Below are 22,286 nucleotides of genomic sequence, written 5' to 3'. Positions count from 1 at the left end.
GCAATTAAAAAAAAAGACGTTGAGGCAGCACGTCCAAACCAATTATATTAAAGGGGCAAAACTAGGACTAAAATGACGTGATAGGCTCAGTTCCCCGCAGGGAGTCCATGAAGAGTGTGCAGTGAGAAAAGACAGGCAGGCTTGGGGTCACAGGACATCCGTTCAAGCACTGGTCCCACTACTTACTGGGTGTGAAACTTTGGCCACTTAAACCTCTCTGGGCCTCAGTTTCCTCCTCTATAAAATGAGAGCATTGAACTACATCACTTCTCATGTCCCTTCCAGCTATAAAGCTTTTATCCTGTGTGGCTATTTACTAATTTTCCATGGCATTATAGTAAGAGTAGTTTGCTTGAGCATGTTTTCTTCATTTTGGTTGAGATTATAATTACATATCCTTTGATTTTATTTTCTCTACATATAGACTGTAGACCTTTGTGGTCACAAAATATTTTGAGGTCTGTCATGTGGAAGAAGTGTTAGACTTGTTCTGCTTGGTCTTGAAGGCAAGAATTGGGTAGCAGTTGTAGGGTGCCATATTCTCTGTTTAGGGATAATGATTCTACTTGTCTATAAGTGGAAATGGGCTTAGTCTTAATAGGTCTTGCCCCTCATGGGGGGTCTTCAGGCATTATTATCCTATCATGGGTTGGGGTGGCTTGTGTAGCACCTCAGTTTTGCCTCCCTTCTCAAAAGCCTTCCATGTTTCTTGGCTTAATAGATAAAGTTCAAGGGCCCACCACAAACCAGCTCCAGTCTCTCTCCTTTTATTCTCTGCATCCCACCCAGTCATTCATATCAGTCTTTCTTACTTCCCTTCCTGGAATATGTACCTTGCAGCAAATCAAGAAACTAGCTTTAATTTGAGGTCAGTCCCTGTGAGCTTTGATAGTGCCTTCCCCTAGTCAGTGTCCCTCTTTAAATAGGCAGTAGACAAGGTCAGGTAGGCTCCCTGTAGGGAAGGGTATATGAGAAATGGTAGGTCTGGAGAAGTCAGGAATGAACAGTTCATGCACTCAGCTTGTGCTAGGAGGATATGCAGAGATGGGACCTTCATTTCCAATTTCTGTGCTCCCCAACCCCTATCTCTCCCCCACTGCCACTTCTCCACTTCTACCATACGAATCAGGATTGTCTGCTTGGAGAATCAAAATTCTTCATGGAAAAATCCTCCTAATTAAATAGTAGGCAAAGCTGGAAAGGGAAGATACGTGCTCATACCTCCACAATCCAGCTGGGAAATAGACTCAGAGTTGGGGGTTCACGCCACACCCTAAACTGTGAGTGGATGTACACAGGGTTCCAGCCTTTGGTAGTGCAAAGTACCCTGGCCTCTTTGTGCCTAGTGAAGGAATTGTGAGTGCAGTGCTCAGGGGCTTGGCAGGGGTGTACTAGAACCAGCTCAAACCAGAGCCAGTTATTAAATTTTGAAGTATGAAATAAAAAGGCAAATGCTACAAATCAGGGCCTGATTTATTGTTTTGTTGATTACCTAGAATTAAGACAGCAATGGAAAAATGTTAATAATGCAGGTTAAACTTGAAAGTATTTCATGCATTTACATTTTTTTGAGAGTTAGTTGTTAAACTTTTACCAGCATATCTCCTCCTGAGTTTGAAGACTACTGGAAATAGAGAGAAAGCTAAATATTTTATTCCTTTTCCATGTCAGAGGGAAACATATCGTTCTGCCACGCCAACTTTGGTGAATCTTATTCTTAACAAGTCAGGTGGTTTATATCAGTCACCTCTTTGAGTGCATATAAGGAGTCAGGTATGGAATCAGCTGGTATGACATCATAACATAGAATTTCCTATCTAGAAAAGAGCAAAAGAGATCAACTATTGTGTATAGTGATCTTCACGTGCAACTTCTAGAACACAGGTGCATAATAAATGCTTATTGATTGATTGATTGATTGATTCCACCCCATTCATTTTAAATATAGGCAACTGAGACCAAGAGAAGAGAAACAGCTTTCCCATAGTCATAATGGCATATCTAGGATCAGAACTCAAGTCTCCTAACTTCTAGTCCCACACTGTCACCACTTCATGGCACTGCATTTGTTTGCTTCCATCTAAAGTCTTCCTGCTACCCACATCTCAGCTCTGGGCTTTGCTGTGGCTAAACTTAATGTGAGAAGGAAAAAGATCTTAATTTAGTGCTCTACAGGAGGAGTTCTTAAACTTTTCTTGTGTTGTACACCCCTTTGGTAATCCTAAAATTTTTGTAGTTCTAAATGCCAAAGATAAAAATCATTTGGGAAATGAACAGAAACACCAAGTATATTGAATTTAAAATGTAGTTTTTCTTCATCCAAGCTCACTTCTCTGGAGAGTAGAGCAGAGATTCTTAAGCTGAGGGGTATGATTAAGAAGTTTTGTTCTACAGTGTTATGTTTTTCTCAATCCCTGGCCAGCCATGATTTCAGAAGCCTATTCCATCCCAGTCTTTCTCCAGGTACCTCAGTGAGTCTCACCAACTCCAATGGTCAGCCTGTGCAGGTGACTCCCAAATCTACTTACCCAGCCCTTACCTCTCTCCTAAGGGCCAGACGCTAATTGTCAGCTAACTAACTACCTGCTTGACACCTCCGCCTGGATATCCCATAGGAATTTCAAACTCATCATGTCCAGAATGAGAATCATGATTTTTTTCTCCCTAAGCTTACTCCTCTCTCTAATTTCCCTGTTTCTTGTCAAGGTCACTACAGTCACTTGTTGGCGTATTGGGATCCAATCCATCCTTTAGGCCCCACTCAAATGTTACCTTCTCCATGAAATTTTTTCCTGATAGCCCCTGGATGGAAGTAATCTTTTAGGTCTTCTGTGGCACTTGGCTTTATTCTTCTGTGCACGTATATTTTCTTTACTTCAGAGCTATCTGTGTCTTACCTTACCTTCTAGCCTTTAAGCTTCTTGAGAGAACTGTGGAGAGAATAATTAGAAGACACACAAGTGCCCACTAGACCCTGGCCCACTATGTATCCGTGATGCTTTGCCATCGCGATAAACTTCACCTGGCTCTTCCCGTGTTACTTTTTCAGTTACCCTGTGACAAATAAAAAATCTCAGTCCATCTCCAGGGATATACCTGCAGCTCTCCCTCTGTCTCCATCCTTTAAGTCTTGGCTTTATGGCAGCTACAGTCAGGAACCACAGCAAAGTAGATGCTTTGTGTGCCCCTGAGCAGTCTCCCTTCCCTGGCACACATCTCAGTGCCTTAAGTAGCAGGTACTTAATTAACATGTTAAATTGAATTGTAAAGCTTCTCTTTTGTCCAGGCAGTTTATTCTTAAGTAAAAACATATGCAAAGGACTTTCAATTATACCCCACTTCCTTTGAATTAGCAGTGGGTCCCAGAAATCTGATGACTTGGATTAAAAATCAAATAGCTCTATAACTGTTAACCAGTTTAATGGAATGAATAATAATTTCAGTGTCCTGCCTGATTGAATAATATTTTCTTAGCCTCTATTAATAGGATTAAGCATTTTAACTTAAGCTTGCCTTGTCTGAGACAGCCAATAAGAATTTCATATTTGTTTTCTCTTTTGCAGTTCAGTGGGGACTTCCAACCGTTTCAGCTGCTGGGGTTATAGGAATGCTTAGTGCAGTGGTTGCTAGTATTATTGAATCCATCGGTGATTATTATGCCTGTGCAAGATTATCTTGTGCTCCTCCACCTCCCATTCATGCAATAAATAGGTAAGTGCCTGACAGGCAAAGGCCTTTCTTTCATGGATTCCCTGTCACTGGAAGTCATTAAGCCAAGGCTAAGTGACCAATGACTAGGTAGGTTGCAGAGTGGTATTCTTGTTCAGGTATGGGTTGGATTAGATGACCTCCAAGATCCTTTTTAGCTCTTTAAGAAGTTTAAGAAAGCCTGGGGGAGAACTAGTTTCATATCCTTGGCTATATGTCATTTTGGCATGACACACTGTTATTAATGAACAGACTGGTGTAAACCCTCTATAAAGAGCTCTTTTTTCTCCCAGGCCTCTAATTTCATCAGTGTACACAGTTTCTTTCTCCTGAAGCAAACCAGTAACTATTTTTTGTAACTTAGCCCTAAGAGAGTTGCTTTAGACACAGAGGTTAGTGGACTACCCGGCATCACACAAATGTCATAACTTAAAGACAGGATTTGACTTCAGGTTGTCCTAACTTCAGGCTTGTCCCTCTACTGCACACTCCAGTATCTCTCAGGGCAGTTTGTGTTTCAGCCCTGCATGGGAGGATCAGGAAGACTTGAGCAACAATGAAAGTGATAAAAGCAAAGAAAGCAATAGTTTACATAAGTGAATAAAACATCTTTTTAAAAAAAGTAAAAGATGCCTTTCACATTAAATATATGATCAGATGAGCCTTGTTTCTGTGACACTGCTACCTTATACCTTGTTAGACTAATTTATATTGATTTTTCCCCTGTCTCTAATAAGGACATTACTAATCACTAAGTCGCTTGAACTTTATTGCTTATACTTTTTAATGCTTAAAAGTTCTTAAGAAATATCATTGGTTTTTATAAGATTAAAATTTAGTATACTCTTCTAGAAGTGATTAGACTTAGGTTCTTTCCATCAGCTACATATTTTCTATTACCCTGCGATTAGAATTTAACTTATTTGAAAATTGGATTTCTTTTCTAGCTACAACCTTTGCTAAAATACCTTGGATATAGAGACATTGTCAGTTTAATATAAAATTTTAATCATGTCTGTGCAATGTTTTTTTATTCTAGGGTTTCAGAACATTTTGCCTCTAAAATTGACCCTGTTTCTCTTTATCCCTCTTTTGCATTGTAGAGGGATTTTCATTGAGGGGCTGTCCTGTGTTCTAGATGGTGTGTTTGGTACTGGAAATGGCTCCACTTCATCAAGTCCCAATATCGGAGTTTTAGGAATAACTAAGGTACAAATCTTTTTCTAGCTAATAAGCTGGTAGATGTATTTTGTTACAATCTACTCCCTGAACATTTTGAATTCTGAAAGGTTGAACTCTCCAGTATCTTTATTTTTTTTTTTTGATGGTTTTTTGAAGTAGAACTGAGAAAATTATCCTTAACTTGCTTGTAGGGGAAAAAAGATCTAATGTTATTATTATTATTATTATTATTATTATTATTATTAAAGATCTAGTAAAGACATGGCAATACCTTATAATGTGCCTTTTTCTGTGATGTGCTACCAAAACAATAAGAGACCTCTCCTGAAAATATTTATCTTCCACATTATTACAGTTTATTTCTAGAAAAAGAACATTTTATCCTAAATGCTGTAAAACAAGTAGCAACTATTCACAGTGGTGCTTTTTGCTTACCTTTGCTTTTTATAAATTGAGTTTTCATAGAATCAAGAGTAGGATATGACCTTAAATGTTATCTAAACTCTTAATCTAAAGTTGTCATTTTACATTCTGGAAAATGGAAGCCCAGAAAGGTGCAATAACAGGCCTTTAAGAACCTATAAAATTCTGTGATTCTGTGATCAGACTTGAACTCATGTTTTCTAGCTCCAAGCTCAGTCCTTTTTTTTTTTTTTTTTTTTGACCATATGATTCTGCTTCACTCCACCTTGTGTAAGAAGAGGCTCTTATAGTTTTTCAGAAGGCAGTTTCTGACTAGGGAAGGAACATGAGTTTAGTTTTGTAATCTTGATCAAGTCACTCAAGATAGAGGGTTCAAATCCTTCCTCTGTCACCACCTTTGTGACTGCTCAGGGCCTCAGTAAATGTAAAATCAGGAAATTGGGCTAGATGACTGATTTCTAAGAACTCTTGCAGCTGTGATCCTATGACCTTCCTTACTTTTTATACTGTCAGATTGGGGAGGTAGTAGATATTGGGACTTGGATGGTCTGTAACATCCCTCCCAGCTCTAATATCCCATGAGTCTATAGATAGTTTATTTTTAGGACTTTGGGATGATATTAGGTTCATTGATGCTAATAATAATTTTCCATCATAGCCAGCATCTAGATTTATCTTTTTCAGGCTGTTACAGCTGGAAGGAACCATCTTGTCCAACCCCCTCATTTTACAAATGATTCCTCTTGGAAGGAGAAATATTAACTAGGTCATTCTTTATGTCCTACGGAAGCATGCGTATATGCCATAGAAAAATATAAAAGATATGAAAGTGAGCTGAAGATTGGATTATCTGGAACATGGTAGTCTTAGAAGCATTTTGTAAATCCTTTCTTGGCCACTAAATAACTGATTTGGGGTAAGTTGTTTCAGCTCTCTGGCCCGCAGTTTACTTGGATAAACCTTTAAGGTCCCTTTCACTTCTGTGATTGTGTAATCAGTAGGTAGCTTTTAATATATCAGAAAAGTATTTATGATATTGTTAGTGTGGGTTCTCCCTCCACCAGCATAGATTAGAGCCAGTGATCTGTACCAGAGATTATTAACCTAGGGTCTGTGAACTTGTTTTTTTGTCAATATTTGGATAACTATCTTTCAATACTATCAGTTTCCTTTGTAATCCTATGTATTTTATATATTTAAAAATACTATTTTGAGTCTTCACCACACTGCCAAAAGGCTAATACCCTCATCGATGCCTTAGTAGATAATATTCGTGAGACTCTGTGGCCAAAACAATTATAGAATCACTGAACATATTAGGAGGGAGCTCTGAGGGTATTGAGTCCAACCTCTATGCGTAGAATTGCTCTTAGGAAATATCCAAAAATGATCATACAGCCTTTGCTTGAAAACCTCTAGTGATGGTCAGCCTCTTCCTTCCAAGGCATCCCATTCCATTTTTAATAGCTCTTATTCATCACTCTGTTGCCAGCCTTATGATCACAGACTTTTCTGCACTTAACCAAGCTAATCTTATGATAAGAGACATGGAATCCATTTCCAGGATCATTCTCTAGGGTTTTCCACCTTAGTAGGACCTCAAAGGCATAGCCTTTGAGATTCCACAGTTACTTTCAAAGGAGGACTGAAGTGGAGAAAGTACCATAAAATAAACATGATTAATATTTCTTTGCAATTCAAGGTAATCGGGAGAGCAAAGAATAGATAATTATGTTGGACGAGATTCTGTAATACATTGTGCTATGCATCTGATTTCTTTATTGTTGTTATTGGTTTTTTTTAGCAAATTGATAGGGGGAAGTAATTTCCATAAAACCATTTAGACAGCACCATCTGCTGATTCTTTCTCTTCTTTTTTGAACTTGTTACAAAGTTCTGCTACAGAAGTAATTGTAAGAAAAATTTAATGGTACTGGAAGTGTTGTTAAAGTCAACTTTTTGGTACCATTGCTCTGTGTATGTGAGAAAAAAATCTTGAAAATTAGAGAGTAGAGATAGTTTATATGATGTGACATAACTCTAAGAGGAAGGGGTTCCCATTAATTGGAAACTATCATGCAAATGATGTGCATTTCAGACTATCATCTACTAAGCATTCTTTCAGTAGGTAATTAATGATAAGTTGTGTATCTAGGAATACTGTTGATAGGTAGAAGGGAGACTTGGTCAGAACCATTTTAACAACATGGTCCCTCAGCTTTTACCACTGCAGTCATTTAACACCCACTTTAAAACTCTGCCTAGTAACTTAACCAGGACTGTTGAAGTGCGTAACCAGTACTCATTAATATTACAAAAGACTTTATTCTTAAATATTAGTGAGGGAGTGTAGGTATAATTATCTTCATTAAAATTTTGAATTGCTTGCAATTGCAACATGAATTGTGCCAGTTTATTACTGAAAAGGCATTATGCCAGCTCTGTTTAACGAGCTAATTAATACCTCTTCCGTGTACCTTTGGACACTAGCCCACTTTTACCAGTGGCACTGTTTCAGGAAACGGTTTTGCATTTCCCTGACTCACATTACTGACTATAAGTGAGAAGGAAGATTATCCTCTAAACAGCCTCTCAAATTTGATGTTGGAATTTTTGCTGAACTCCTCAAAAGCAGACTTTTTCACATGTCTTGGGCCTAAAAGTAAATATCAGTCAGTAAACAAAATTTCTAGGTCTTTGAAAAGTTGGAGGTTGGTGGTAGGATTATGGAATTCTTGTGAAATATTCATCTCCATCACCTAAAGTGCTACCGTGTTTCCCTGATAATAAGACAGTCTTATTATTTTTTTTGGACAGAAAAACACCAGAGGGCTTATTTTCAGGGGAGGGCTTATTTTAATGAACATTGACAGCAATTTTAATAAACAGGTAAATGTGAACAAAAAAATGTACCTTTATTCAATAAGCAAATCACTGGGGAAGAACAGGATGACGCGCTCACTGCTGCAGCTCTGATTGGATGCAGCTCGGAGCGTGGCGTGTGTTTCATGGGGGGGGGGGGGGGGGGGGGGGGGTGCATACAGACGGTACCGTAATGTAACGTGTAGCGCAGGGGATCACCTTCACTACAGTAGCAATCTCAATAGGGCTTATTTTCGGGGAAGGGCTTATTTTAGAGGAATCTTACACAGTAAGGGGAGGGCTTATTTTCGGGATAGGTCTTATTATCAGGGAAACACGGGAGATACCAGCAGATACAAAGAGGAAATCAACACAATGCCTGCATTCGAGAAACTTGTATCCTACTGGAACATGTTGGCAGATAAGTAAATATAGGAAGTGGTAAATAAAAATAACTAAAAGATGATTTCATCAGGGGAGCAGAGGTGGGGAGAGGGCAGATTAGCAACTATAGAGGAGTCAAGAAAGACTTCATGAAGGGAGTGAATTAAAATCCTGCCTCAGACATGGGGGAAGACACTGCCTGACCTGGGGAAGTCTCTTAATCATTCTGAATCCCATTTTCCTTATCTGTAAATTTTTGGTATTACTATAGCACCTGCTTCACGGGATGTGGAGATCATTTGAATAATGTATATAAAATGCTTTGCAAAACTTACATGTACTATATGATTGTCAGATGTTATTGTTGGCCAGTCCTTGTGCTTTTATGAACTCCCTGAAAAATGACCTATGCTTGTTTCCGCTTTTTCTAATCTCATTCATTTCTCAACCTCTTGCCATCTGGCTTTCAACCACATCATTAATCTGAAACTGCTGTCTTGAAAGTTATTAATGATATTTAATATTTTTTGAAATTATTGATTTTTTTTGTTTATACATCACCTTTATTAGGTCTTCTCATGCTTCTCTGAGTTTCTTATATTCATATTTTCTTATAGGGCAGTAGTATTCCATTACATTTATCTACCATAACTCATTTAGTCATTCCCCAGTTGATGGACATTTACTTTTTCCCTCCATTTCTTTGCTAACACTAAAGGTGCCATAAATATTTTGGTCCAGTGATATTTCTTGTCAAACTCAATGGCCTTTCTCAGTCCTCATTCTTCTTTACATCTGCAGCATTTGTTGCTGTTGACCACCCTCTCCCATCTCTGTTTGTGTTTGTTTTTGTAACATTGCTCTGTCTTGGTTCTCTATCCTGTATTGGTTCTATATCCTCTTACCAACAGTCCTTTTAATCTTCTCTGCTGGATCATCATTCATCGATCACCTAACTGTAGGTGCATCCTACAGCTGTTTTATGGGCCAACTTCTCTACCAATCCTTTCTTGGTGACCTCATTAACTTCCATAGGGTTGATTATCATTCCTATGCAAATAATTGTGTGTGTGTGTATGTGTTCCTGTAGCCCTAGTGTCTCTCCTGTGCAGCATCACCAGCTGCCTACTGAACTTTTCACAGTGGCTGTCTTATATATTTCAAACTCAACATGTCTTGAAGAAAATGTTATTTTTCTCTTTAGACCAGTCTTTGGAACTTCCTCCTTGACGAAGCCATTCTTGTCTACCCTGACCACTTTCTAAGCTTTGAGTGCCTCCCTTCCAAAATTACCTTGGCCTTTTTAGTATATATTTTGCATATACTTGTAGATTCACATGTATCTTTTGATAAGGATGTAAGCTCCTTGATAGTGGGACCTGTCCAGTTTTTGTCCTTGTTTTTACCCTTGTTTCAGCTTAGTACAATTCCTAAAAATATAGAAGGTGCTTAGTAAATGCTTGTTCATTAATTCTAAGTATTTTAAGCCTCTGTTACATGTTTAATGAAGAAATAGAAAAACCTTATAACATGTCCTTAAGTCTTCTGGTTTATTCTAGAGGCACTTCGAGGCGACCACATTTTCTTTTGTAGGGTCCTTTTATTCCTCAATTTATTTCCACAAACAGATGATTGACGGTATGACTTTTAGCTTCAGCCTCAGTTTAGTAATACAACAAAATGGTTTCTCTGTTGTTATGCCCCACAGTTATTTAGAACTAGGAAATGCAGTGACGATCTTTCCTGTGGAACTGCAGACACACTGTAATCCTGCCTAGCAATGCCAAGAAAGCTAGAAGGAAATCAAAGGCATATAGATTAGCAAAAAGAAGACAAAAACTATCCTTATTTGCTGATGACATTGTAATTTGCTTAGGAATTTCTAGGATATTAACAAATAAGCCAGCTTAGACAATTTCAGTAAAGTTGTAGGCAGCAGAATAAACTCAGAAGAATTAATAGCATAGCTAGGTCCCAGTTAGTGCTTCATGCAAATAAGGAATCTTGTAAAATAGTCGAATGTATTTAAATGAACACTTTCAAAGTTATAATTATGTAAAAATTATGGTCATTGGTTCCAGCCTCATGGATATGTGCTGTGAAAATTTGAATAATGCAACTACTTTATAGTATTGGTTATTTACACTAATCAAGATCTAGGTACATTTCAATGTAGCAAAACAAAATACAGGATGCAATAACAGAAAAATCAGCCCTGTTTTAAAATAGCTACAAAATAGATAAGATTTCTGGAAGTCATTCTGCTAAGCACCGTTAGTATCTATGTATGTATAATTACAAAATGTTCTTTAAATAGATAAAGAAGAACTTAAGTAAACCTGGAACAGTATTCAGTGCTCATGATTAGGCATGCCAGTGTAAGAAAAATGATACTGCCTATGGTAATATACAGATTCAGTGCTTGCCATTTATACTACCAGCCAGATACTTTATAGACCCAGACAAAATAGCAAAATTCATTTGAAAGAACAAAAGATCTAGAATATCAAAGAGAATGATGAAAAGTTATAAGAACAAAGGGGACTAACTAACACATGCTTCTAGACCTCAAACTGTTATCAAAATGATCCTCATTTGGAACTGATTAGAAAAGTAAATAAGTGGGACGGACTAGATAAGGAAGATCTGAAATAATTCAACTCAGTAACTGAAAATAAATTACCTAGGAAAGTAACACCTATTTGATAAGAGTTGATGGGTAAAGTAGTCATATTTATTCATTGGTTAGGCTTATCAGGTAATGACATCTTTTAGTTATGTGTTGGTACATTAGAATATTTTGCATTTATATAAAATAGGCTTGGCAGGTTCATTGCATAACGAGCATCTTTCTACATTTGAAGTGACTGAAATTTGAACCAAGAATTCAGTGAAGATACTAAGTAGATGGGCTTGGGAATAAACATTCTTGCTGCTTATCCTTCAAATCCTAGAAAATTTTTCACCTTCTTTTAGAGTACTGGGCTTTGCTTCAAACACTTAGGATCGTTGAGTTTTAAAGTGAGAGGGGATATCTTCTAATTTCATTTCATTTTACAAGCTAAGAAACTGAACTCTGGGATGGTGAAGTGTCTTGTTCTGGTTACGCAGCTCATGATTCACAGATTCAAGACTTAGAGCGTGGGACTTTTGACTCCCAATACAGTTTTCTATATATTATATAGCCTGAGATACAACGGTAGAAGGTGGAGACAGAAAGCCGGTCTCAAAGCCAAGAAAGTCTGGGTTCAAGTTCCCCAGCTTATGACCATGAGCAAGTCAGTCACTTTAATCTCTGGCAACTCTCTGAGACTCTCAGTTGTAGTGAACTTTCCAGTCTGCATTGGGAAAGGGAGTTTCCTCTCCTGAGTTTTCTCAATACCAGTGAACTTATGCATGGGTCTAGTCCTGTACCATCTTACCTATTAAGTTTGAAGTAAGTATCTTAAGTTGGGAATTTAAAGAAAAACAACAGTTTATGCTATTTACAAGCTAAATATGTACTATCTATAAACTATACTATTTTAATTTTAATTGTTAACCCTGAGGCAGAATCAGTTGCTGTGGAATAGTTCTTTTCTTGGTAGCTCTTTATAACAGAATATCTTCAAGGGAAAAACATATTGTTAGATGACAGATTTTTCCACATTTTAATTCTTGTCTTGTTATTTTGCTTCATAGGTTGGAAGTCGTCGAGTCATTCAGTATGGTGCAGCTTTAATGCTCATGCTTGGAATGATAGGGAAATTCAGTGCGTTGTTTGCATCCCTTCCAGACCCTGTGCTTGGCGCCCTCTTTTGCACACTCTTTGGTAAAACCATGTTTATGTCCTTTCCTATCTTCTCCTCATTCCCCTTTTCTTTCTGTACATTGACTAATTTAAAACTCTTAAGGCTTCAATGAAATTTTTAAATGACTCTTTAACCTAAAGATGACACTGAACTATACCTTCAATATGTTTAGTCAGGTAACTTCTAAAATCATAACTTTAGAGCTGGGATGAAGAACTGAGGTTAAAGTCATAACCACAACAGGAATACTTTGTAAATGATAAATGCTGAAATTTCCAAGTAAAAATATCCCATTTAAGACAAGCTTTATCTCATTTTAAAAAGGATTACCTGATTATTAGAAGTAGTTATATAATACATATTTTGGCATGTTTTGCGGTTTCAAGATTTTTCATGTAAACTCATGAAAAATGTGTGGCTCTGAATTTCTATCTGTTGTAAAGGAACTGCAGTCACTTTTCATTTGTCCATAATAACAGAAGTGAAAAAACGCATATAATCAGCCCAAAAGTTCTTCATTAAAAGTTATATAGAATGCTATCCCATACGCTCAATGTGAGAGCACTTTGCTCGTCCCACTCTCTTAAGCTTAGGTCATAGATCCCCAAGCTTAGTCTGACGGCTAATGGGTTGAGGTGTAGGACCATGGACAAGAGAAGGCTTCAAATTACCACTGATAATCTACACAGACAATGGAATATTATTTATAGTACCCTGTAGTAATATTAATAGCATATTACCTGCATAGCAATTCATAGTTTACAAAGTAGTTTAAAAATATTTTCTCCTTTGAGACTTACAACTCTGAGGTAGAAATAGTACAAGTATTGTTGTTTGAACTTAGAGATGAGGATACTGGAGGTCAGATAGGTTAAGTGGCTTAGCAAAGCTCACTAAAGCTAGCAAATCACAAATCAGATAGAATCCCATATCTTTATAATTTCAGTGCTATTTCTGTCATGCGTATATATATGTCCATGTTGACACCTTAAAAAAAACAAACCAAACCAAACACGATGATATGGTTAAAAATTCAAGTCTTAAAAGTTCTGAGAACAGTGCCTGGCACATAGTAGCTACTATTTAAATATTTACTTCCCTTTCCCTCTCAAATTGTTGATTGCCTTTCAAATGATTGTACAATGATGATTCTTCTGTAAAGGAAAGTGCTAAGCCTTGGGTTTGTTCATTTCTCTTCCCAGGAATGATCACTGCTGTTGGATTGTCGAATCTCCAGTTCATAGATTTAAATTCTTCACGTAACCTCTTTGTTCTTGGATTTTCCATTTTCTTTGGACTTGTTCTTCCAAGTTACCTCAAGCAGAATCCACTAGTCACAGGTATTGAGAAACATTTTTATTCTCTGTAGAGGTTTGAGTCATAGCCCAGCTGTCAGTCTACTTTAGATTTTAATAGGAAATGTTTTGTCTGTTCATGTAACACTTGCCTCTGGAATGCATATTTGTCAGCAGTAACCTTGCACAGTCTAAAACTTCAATTGTAATCCAACCTGTCACCATAATTATCATATAGATCAAGAATCTGTTTCTTTCTATATCTCTCTCTTCTGGAGAATGCCAAATGTAAGGCTTTCTTTTTGAATAAACTACTTTAAATATTTTCTAATGAATTTCTGTTTTGGCATTTCAGCTGTGTTAAGAAACATTATTTGGATTACAATTAAGCCTACTCGGTTTCTTTAATCCCCTGCGTTGATCCTTTGTAGTTATATTATACAAAGAAAAATCCAGAAGAACAACAACCTTACCAGCTACTTCTGTACATTAATTTCCTCATCTGAAAGTGGGATGATTGAACTAGATGGTGTGTCATTCTTCCTAGTTCTAATAGTCTGATCCTATGGTCTTTATTTAAGGCATTGTATCTACACTAACAATATGTTAATGCTCCAGTGGAAAAGATCTCTAATCTTACTCATGTGGGTACAGCCCATCCATGCTTATGCCATATTCAGATGATCCTTCTTCATGTTTTTCTACAAACACTCCGTGGTGGGGAGCTGTCCGTCCAGTGTGCTGGAAGCCTCCCTCATGCTCTTTTGGCGTTGCATGGATACTGCTGGAGCATGCAGGCTAGCAATCAGTTAATCATCCCTTACTTTTGCTATATGGCCATCCTATCTTATTTTCCAGTAATATATTTCTCTGACAAAATAATTTACATGGCTTCATCTGCATAATTCCTAATGTATAATGTATTAGAGCCTTCTTGCATCCCACTGTGCATCCCTTCATTGACCTTTGGGTGATACTCAACTTTATTTCTCCAGTTAGAAACAAATGATAATTAACACAAAAAATGGCCAACGCTGTACCAGGTGTCTATTTTTATTCTTATTACTCACTTTTTCAAATGTTTTCAAAATCTTCTCTCTCCTCTTTGCCCTTTTAAAGGTGCCAAATATCTTTTTAATGAGATTTCTACTTTTAATTAATAATTTCTATATAATTATTACATTATTTTATATCATATGTAACATAGTACAATTATATATTATATCATATAATTAATATATAAACACTAATTTGCTCTCCTACACTCCAACATACCCACCCCCCAAAAAAACACCCCACTACTTTTGAAAGTTTTAAGTATTTTGTTCTTTGATCGTTGCACCATTGCTTTGAGCAGAGATTGTTACTATACTATTTGTAATTTGCCTGTCCTGTTTCTAAAATAGTGATGGTAGTATTTGAGCAAATCTTTGTCTAAATACCTAAATTTTTTGGTCTTGATGAAGTTTCTTATCATAGTATAAGGCCACATAAGCCTAAATTAAGCATGTTTACTGTCTGCAGACGGTAATCCCTCAATTCTTCTTTTCTTTTTCCAGGGATCACAGGAATTGATCAAGTGTTAAATGTCCTTCTCACCACAGCAATGTTTGTAGGTGGATGTGTCGCTTTTGTTTTAGATAATACCATCCCAGGTGAGTGCTAATATTTTTTATTTCATCTACTTTTTATAGTAATAATGACAAATATTTATCATATTAAATATTTGTCAAATTAAATATTATACATAATTTGAATAATAAATAAAATATTTATTATAATATTAAAATATTTATACTAGTGAACATGCTGGAAAATCTGTGATCCTGTAAAATCTGGTACCAGTTAGTTCAAAGACAGCCATTTGCCATGAGGTCACAACCTTTAGCTTCCTTTCCTAGGTTTATTATTTTGTCTGTTTCCAACCAACTACAATTAACAGTAAGCGAAGCCTTGCTTTGGCACAATTGTGAATTTTTGATCATTTTAATGATCTCTTCCTCTCTCTTCCCCATCCCCACTTCCCTTATCTTAATAATAATCTTAATAATCTTAATTCCCATTTTGGGAGCATTGGCTAGAAGTTGCAAAGAACCAAATTTAGGCTTGATATGTCTTCTTAAATACGCTGAATGCGCTGCCTCAGAAGCTTAGCTGATTCTCTCTCTCTCTCCCCCCCCCCTTTCTTCTGTCCTTCTTCCTTTTCCTTTCCCTCTCCCTCCCTCCCTCTTCTTTAAGACAGGTTCTGTGGGGGAGGGGGCGTTACCTCTTCTGGCAAAATCTAGAGTAAAAATTATTTTTCGGAGATATACTGTATTAGATTTCTTTCACACTAGAAGGTCTTTGATTCATTCTCATAGATTCTAACCAGCTGCCCTCATTAGAAGGGATCGTATAAACACCATATAACTTTCTTTAGTGTTTTTTTCTCACAACAATCCTCACTTTACAGGTAAGGAAACTGAGGCTCAGATAGAGAAAGTGACTTGCCTAGAGTTGGCTCTCTGAAAAGCAGATCAAGGACCAGGACCCCACTCTCATCACTGTGAATTCAGAGCTTTTTCCATAGTAATCCATTCTCTTAGTAATAAGTCACAATTATATAGTGTTTCTCACAATAGCCCTTTGACACATGCAAACTTTTTGTCCCTTATTTTACATAAGAGGATAGCCCAGAAGGGTTTTAGACCTCAGGTGCACCCTCTGGAATTGTCAGATCCAGTACTTTAAGCTTAAGGCTCTCTGATTCTACATCCTTTGTTCTTTCTATCACACATCAAACACAATAGTAAGTAGGCAGGGTATTATCTGGCAAAACATTTTATCTACTTATTAAGCCAAGACCTGAGCAGATATTTATTCTTTGCTTCGAGGGCAGTATACATTCCAGGATTGCCTTGCTTATGAAACAGTTTTCTTTAAAGCAGAATTGTGTTCCTCTGAATGAGGCTGTTAAATTAACATGTTTGTTTCCTTCTTTTTTTTTTTCCTCTCGGGTCCTTCTCCCCATTCTGTGCTTCACCCTGTTTTTGGATAGGTACTCCAGAAGAAAGAGGAATACGGAAATGGAAGAAAGGAGTTGGAAAAGGGAGTAAATCACTCGATGGCATGGAATCCTATGATTTGCCATTTGGCATGAACATTATCAAAAAATTCCGATGCTTTAGCTATTTACCCATCAGCCCAACCTTCATGGGTTACACGTGGAAAGGTTTGAGGAAAAGCAGTAACTGCAGAAATTCAGATGAAGATTCTGAGGCTACCGTATAGCCTTAGTTGAAATTATATTATCTAGTTGTAGTAAAAGATGTATTTGAAGTTCTTTGCTGATTAATAAGCATTAAAATATATGTTTTGTATATCTGCATTTAAATTTTGAAACCCAGAGCCGAGACCGATTATAAATAGCTTTTCTGTTGTGGGTGGTGATATTGTCTAATAGTGTCTCGACCATCTTATTATTTAAATCCTTGATCCTGGCTCTTTTCAGGGCATCCATTGCTGGCAATGATAGCTGCACCTGAAAATTCCTGATCCTCCTGTGGAAGAGAGATGTTTGGAATTTGTTGCGGGTTTTTTTTGTTCTTTTGGGGTTTTTTGTTTTTGTTTTATTCATTCCTCTTTCTTGGTAAATGCATAGTGCTGTTTTGGATATGTGTTGTCTCTCATCCTAGCATTCTGAATATTTGACTGCATGCCAAGTCATCCAAGATACCTGTCAACAGTTTTTCTTTCTCACCTATACTTTCTGTACTCACTACACAGGCAAATTCACAGAACCTGTGCCTAGACTAGAAAGACTTCTGGTCCTAGCACTCTAACTACTTCCTTGGATAGTGTTTTCACAATTCTTCATCTCATCTGTGCCTAAAAAAGTTTTGGGGAAGCAAAAATGCATTTTCTTCTGAATCATGACTTAATAATCAATGCAGTCATTTTCCTCTTGAATTAGTGTTTTTAGGAAGCTTTCTTGAACTAGAATTACGGAATGGTTTGCCCTATGGCCTATGTAGACACACACGTTTGTGAGAATCAGAGATACTGTTTGGAATAAATCTAGGGGGAGGGGATGGGTCATATGTGATTTCAATCAATATCTTAATTGTTCATATCAAATTATTAACACTAAGGAACTTGCCTAAGAGTCTGCTAGGAAATAATTTACTACCATGTGTTTTATCTTCCCATTCAGGGCCAGAGCAGTATTTTTTGAATCAGCAAACTTTCTTATGAGCAGAAGCACTGTGTATATATGGATAGTATCCTGATCCCCTGGATTGTTGAATGGGCACAGGGTGTCACCTGCAAGTACTAGTCATTGCTGTCTGAAAGTTTTGGCTCTCCTGTAATGTGGGTGTTGTCCATTATCAGGCATTCGTACTTGTGAGGCTTTGTTCATGTTGAGTGTTCTATTACAAATTAGTTTGACATCACTGTTTTTCATTGTGATCCGTCCAGCTCATCCTCTCATCATCCCCACCCACCTACTCCATCCCCCAAAGAAAAACAGGAAAAAGAACTCGCATTTGCAATGCCACGGAAATCATCAGGGAAGCTTAATAGAATGTGCTCTTAAGGCCAGTATCACATTTCTGTGCTTGTGTTTTGTGTTTCTTGATCAGATGAAGGTATATGCTGTAACTCACTTTTTATTTATCTGAACTGACTGCTGGACCAGAACACGGGAAGGCTATGGTTTTCTCTGAGTCTTACTATAAGATCAAGGAGAAAGAATAAACTGGATCAATCAGCATTGAATGACTCAACATCTGAGTAAATAAATCCATTTACTTCACTTTATGGAATGGCTCCATAATATTGCACAGCTGTTCAAGGAAAACATTTTCAAGCTGTTTTAACTTATGGAAACATTAAATAGTTTGCCATTTGTTTATAAACTAGATATTATTGGGGTAGACTCCTTCTTGGCACTAGTAAAGTTTATACCACCTGTTTGAACAAAGCCTTTTCTTTTTTCTTTTTGTTACTGATCCACATCAAGTGAGAGGCGTTTGGTTGAATGTTGCCTTAACACCTGCTCCCTTGCTGAGCACTCTAATTGAGAACACTAAGCTGTTAGTAAAAATGACCTGTCAATTTGTTTTGGAGTTTTCAGCTCAGGGAAAGGTAAAGAAAGAGAAGAATCAGAAATTTAGTGAGTTGACTTCATTTATACCAGATACCGAAGGTGGTCAGTCAGCTGCTTTTTGAGCAGCTAAAAGGAACCAAAATGGATCATTTAAAATTGCATAGCACTGTTTTTGCAGTAGTTTGTTGTGTCTCCATTGACACTCAAGTCAGTGTCAAGATTAGTTATAAATAGGAGAGAGCATTTTGAGATCAACTTTTAGCCCCTTTTGAGGTTGTTGACTAAATAATCTACATGTTTTTAACCCTTTGACTTCAGGAAGCATGAGCTTCAGTGAGCATTGCTTTAGGACACCCTGGCTTAAGAGTCTGCATTTCATGCCAGTATGTTACTGCAGATTAAATGAAGCACATGTATTCAAAATTTCTTATGTTTTTATGTTAAAGTTTTGACTGTTTTAGTGTATATTAGATACAGTGTTGTTTAAAAGAAAATCACCCAGTGTTTCTGTCAATCTCCTCCTTTTTGTTGTGTGAGACCGAGTCAAGCAATATACCATGCTCTGTTAAACTGTGCTTTGTTTAGCTCTGTCTGTCCTTTGCCCTGACAAATGGAGAAAACTATGCTAAATTGATGGTGTTTGGTAAGTGTGCCTTGACACTGTTTCTAGCTGTCCAGCACAGTAATGCTGCCAAATATCTCAGCAGAAGGATTGAATGTTTATCACTGTAATTCAGTAACACATCCTGGGCTTAACATGGATGATTTGCCTTTTTGATATTTTTCCTCTACAAAATAGTGTGAAAGTTTGTGTGTTAAGGTTCAGATGCCAGACTGCTTCTGAAACCCTTGTTTGCATAGGAGAATGTCTTATTTTGTAGCGTACGTGTGTGACATCCCTTTACTTAAACAAGTAGAGAAGAGACAAAGTAATGAGGCTTCCTCTAGAGAGAATTCCCCACCTTGATGTGCTATTTGGCGGGATGAACTTTGGTAATCACCAGATTAGGGATCCTTTTTGAACTATTTTGTGAAGCAGGGACTGAAGTGTGGTGGAGGGAATATACCAGGTCTCTAATAGGTCCATTTGTAAAGAATTGAAAATGTAGCCAGAATGTGGTAGGAGTCCAGTGTCTGAATTGAACAATAATATGTTTCTTGCATATACACAACACGTAAAGTTAATCACATAATACAGTGTAGCCTCAACTGCTAGCAAATAAGCAGTGGAACAGAAGTTGCTAATTTGGTGCCAGGAGATAATTTGATATGTTTTTATTTCCTGTTTACAGAAATGGTGAGGTATGAAGCTGAGGGTAATGTGAGGGTGAATTGTGTTTGTCACACTACATTTTTTTGTGGAATGGAGCAATTTACTGAATTGCTTGTCCACTAAATCACATACATAGTAGAAAGTATGTAAAAGGCCTGACATGTTGAGAATGAAAAATTGAAAAGAGTGTCTCATCATCCCCCAATTTGTGGCAGAAATATTCACTTTCTTTACCATAGTCATAAAAGAATTGGAAACTCACCCTGGATTTCTCTTAACTTACCAGTAGTGTAAGAGAATCATATTCAGAATTAATCAGTACACTAAAATTCAGGTTCTTGTTTAAAGGAACCCACCGATTTCAGTTTTATAGCAAATTACCTGTGATTGACAATAGTGAATGCACCAGGCCACTTTGAGTGACCAGTGAACTGAGAGAAGCTGTCATAATCTCTTGACTTTTCCTGTCTCCATGTGGGACAGATTCACAGGATTTGCTTTGTACCTTTGAATACTGACTTTAAATACAACAGCTTGGTTTGTACATGAATATTGCAGTATTTCCATATATTAAAATAACATTTCCACCCAGGATAATGGTCACAGGTTTCCAGGGAGGGAGTGATATGATTTTCATGACAATGTCATGTGATAATAGAATTTCTCCATTGATGAATCTCTAGTAGCTGTGTATACTTTATTTACCCATGCTTCTGTTTTATAACAAAGAGCAGAAGTTGTTTCCTTTTATTCATGTCCCTGCTGAAATATTGGTACTAGGAAATTAGAGTGAACATTTGCAGATGTAATCCTCAGTGCTTTTATGTGCCACAAGAGTGGTTAAGCCAAATGCATCAGTCAGAGAACAATCAGCCGTGGCAATATCTTTATACCAAGAGTTTCAAGGTTTAAGGGAGAGAGACCATTCAGCTGGTTAATTTAATTGTGGTTTAAAGGGGACTGCAGGTTAACAATGACTGACATAGCTAGTTTCAAAATAGCTTAACCATTAGATGTTAGACACACAGTTCACATCCCTTTGTGCTACAAAGTACATCATTCCTATATTAATGTACAGTGTATAATGCCCTAACAAATGCAATACTCCATTGGAGTGGCCTTCTTCAACTCCATAGATGAAAAACAAGGCAACTCTCTCCCTTATTGAAATAGTAACCAGTGGCTTGATTCCCACATGCTGTATATATCATAGTATTTCCTGTTGTGGCTTTTAAGAGAATGACACCTCTCCTGCATCACCATACAGTCTGCCAGTCATTAGCAGTATTGCAAGAAGGCCGTGCACTTGTTTGCTTCTGCTGAAGGATCCATCCATCCAGCTTTGTGCTGGGCGCTTTTTGTATTGAAGAATCCATTTTTAGCAGCATCCAAAAAACATTCCTGTCTTGTTAGGTTGGTTGTGACTGTGCTTTGTCATCAGTATATATTATTACTATCAGCCATGCTTAAATTGCTATTTGTATTTTTCAGGCACTTAGGACATCTTGACCAGTGTTGCCATCTTGCTGATAATTCAAATTATTGTATTTTTTTTGTTGTTGGTTCAGAACAACCTTTGACATGTTAACAGACTGGATGTTCTTAAAACAGTGGGGATGCCTATATTTTCCATGAGTTTTGTGGCTGAATTTGGCTGTAAACCTTTCGGGGTTTTTTGGTGTTTTATGGGGGGAGGGATTGTCTTTATTTTTCTCTTTTATTTGTTTGTCCTTTTATTATTTTGCATACCAAGGGTTTGGTTTTTGTTTTTTTTGGGGGGGTGGGGGTAGGGAAAGGTTTGAGATGTGTAATTCTTTTATGGAGTTTTTAAAAGATTTCATATTGTTTTTCTAACATGGCTTCATTAAACGTTTAAATATTTAAAAAATATGTAATATTTGGACCAGATGTTGTGAATAAATAGTAGAGATAAAGCTATTTTATTCTGTATTTTTAAAGCTGTTCAGTATAAATAAAAGCTGACCTAGATGCAATCCTGTGTTCCTGTGTCATCTTTGACCAGTAAACTAGATTCTTAGAGAAAATACCAATCATTTAATTCAGTTGAAAGCCTCATAAAGCTGTCATTGACAAGTGAAACATGGATACAGGAGTGTTCTTTTTTTTTTTATTTAATTTAATTTTATTTTTTAGAAGCAATCGGGGTTAAGTAACTTGCTCAAGGTTACATGGCCAGTTATTTCTGGGTGTGGTGCTAAGTGTCTGAGCCCGGGATTCGATCTCCAGGTCATTCCAACACTGGAGCCGGTGCTCTTACT

The 22,286-nt window shown here is 37.1% G+C and overlaps 1 protein-coding gene across 2 annotated transcripts in view; it reads left to right on the top strand.

Moving 5' to 3' along the window:
* Nucleotides 1–22,001, top strand: part of SLC23A2 (solute carrier family 23 member 2) — a 116,445-nt gene extending 94,444 nt beyond the window's left edge. For both annotated transcript variants that reach the window (XM_069068880.1, XM_069068881.1), the window contains 6 exons: nucleotides 3,564–3,711; nucleotides 4,812–4,917; nucleotides 12,241–12,370; nucleotides 13,553–13,690; nucleotides 15,205–15,300; nucleotides 16,683–22,001. In XM_069068880.1, coding sequence (XP_068924981.1) covers nucleotides 3,564–3,711; nucleotides 4,812–4,917; nucleotides 12,241–12,370; nucleotides 13,553–13,690; nucleotides 15,205–15,300; nucleotides 16,683–16,915 — 851 coding nt within the window. In that variant the 3' untranslated portion in view covers nucleotides 16,916–22,001. The remainder of the gene's footprint in view (nucleotides 1–3,563; nucleotides 3,712–4,811; nucleotides 4,918–12,240; nucleotides 12,371–13,552; nucleotides 13,691–15,204; nucleotides 15,301–16,682) is intronic.
* The last annotated feature ends 285 nt before the right edge of the window (nucleotides 22,002–22,286 follow it).

Source organism: Petaurus breviceps, unplaced genomic scaffold (genome assembly GCF_028583685.1).
Source record: "Petaurus breviceps papuanus isolate PSGF00001 unplaced genomic scaffold, PetGlider_PUasm1.0 90775, whole genome shotgun sequence".
NCBI classification, from domain to species: Eukaryota; Metazoa; Chordata; class Mammalia; order Diprotodontia; family Petauridae; genus Petaurus; species Petaurus breviceps.
Note: the sequence above shows the minus strand (reverse complement) of the source record. Positions and strands in the feature narration are given on the sequence as shown.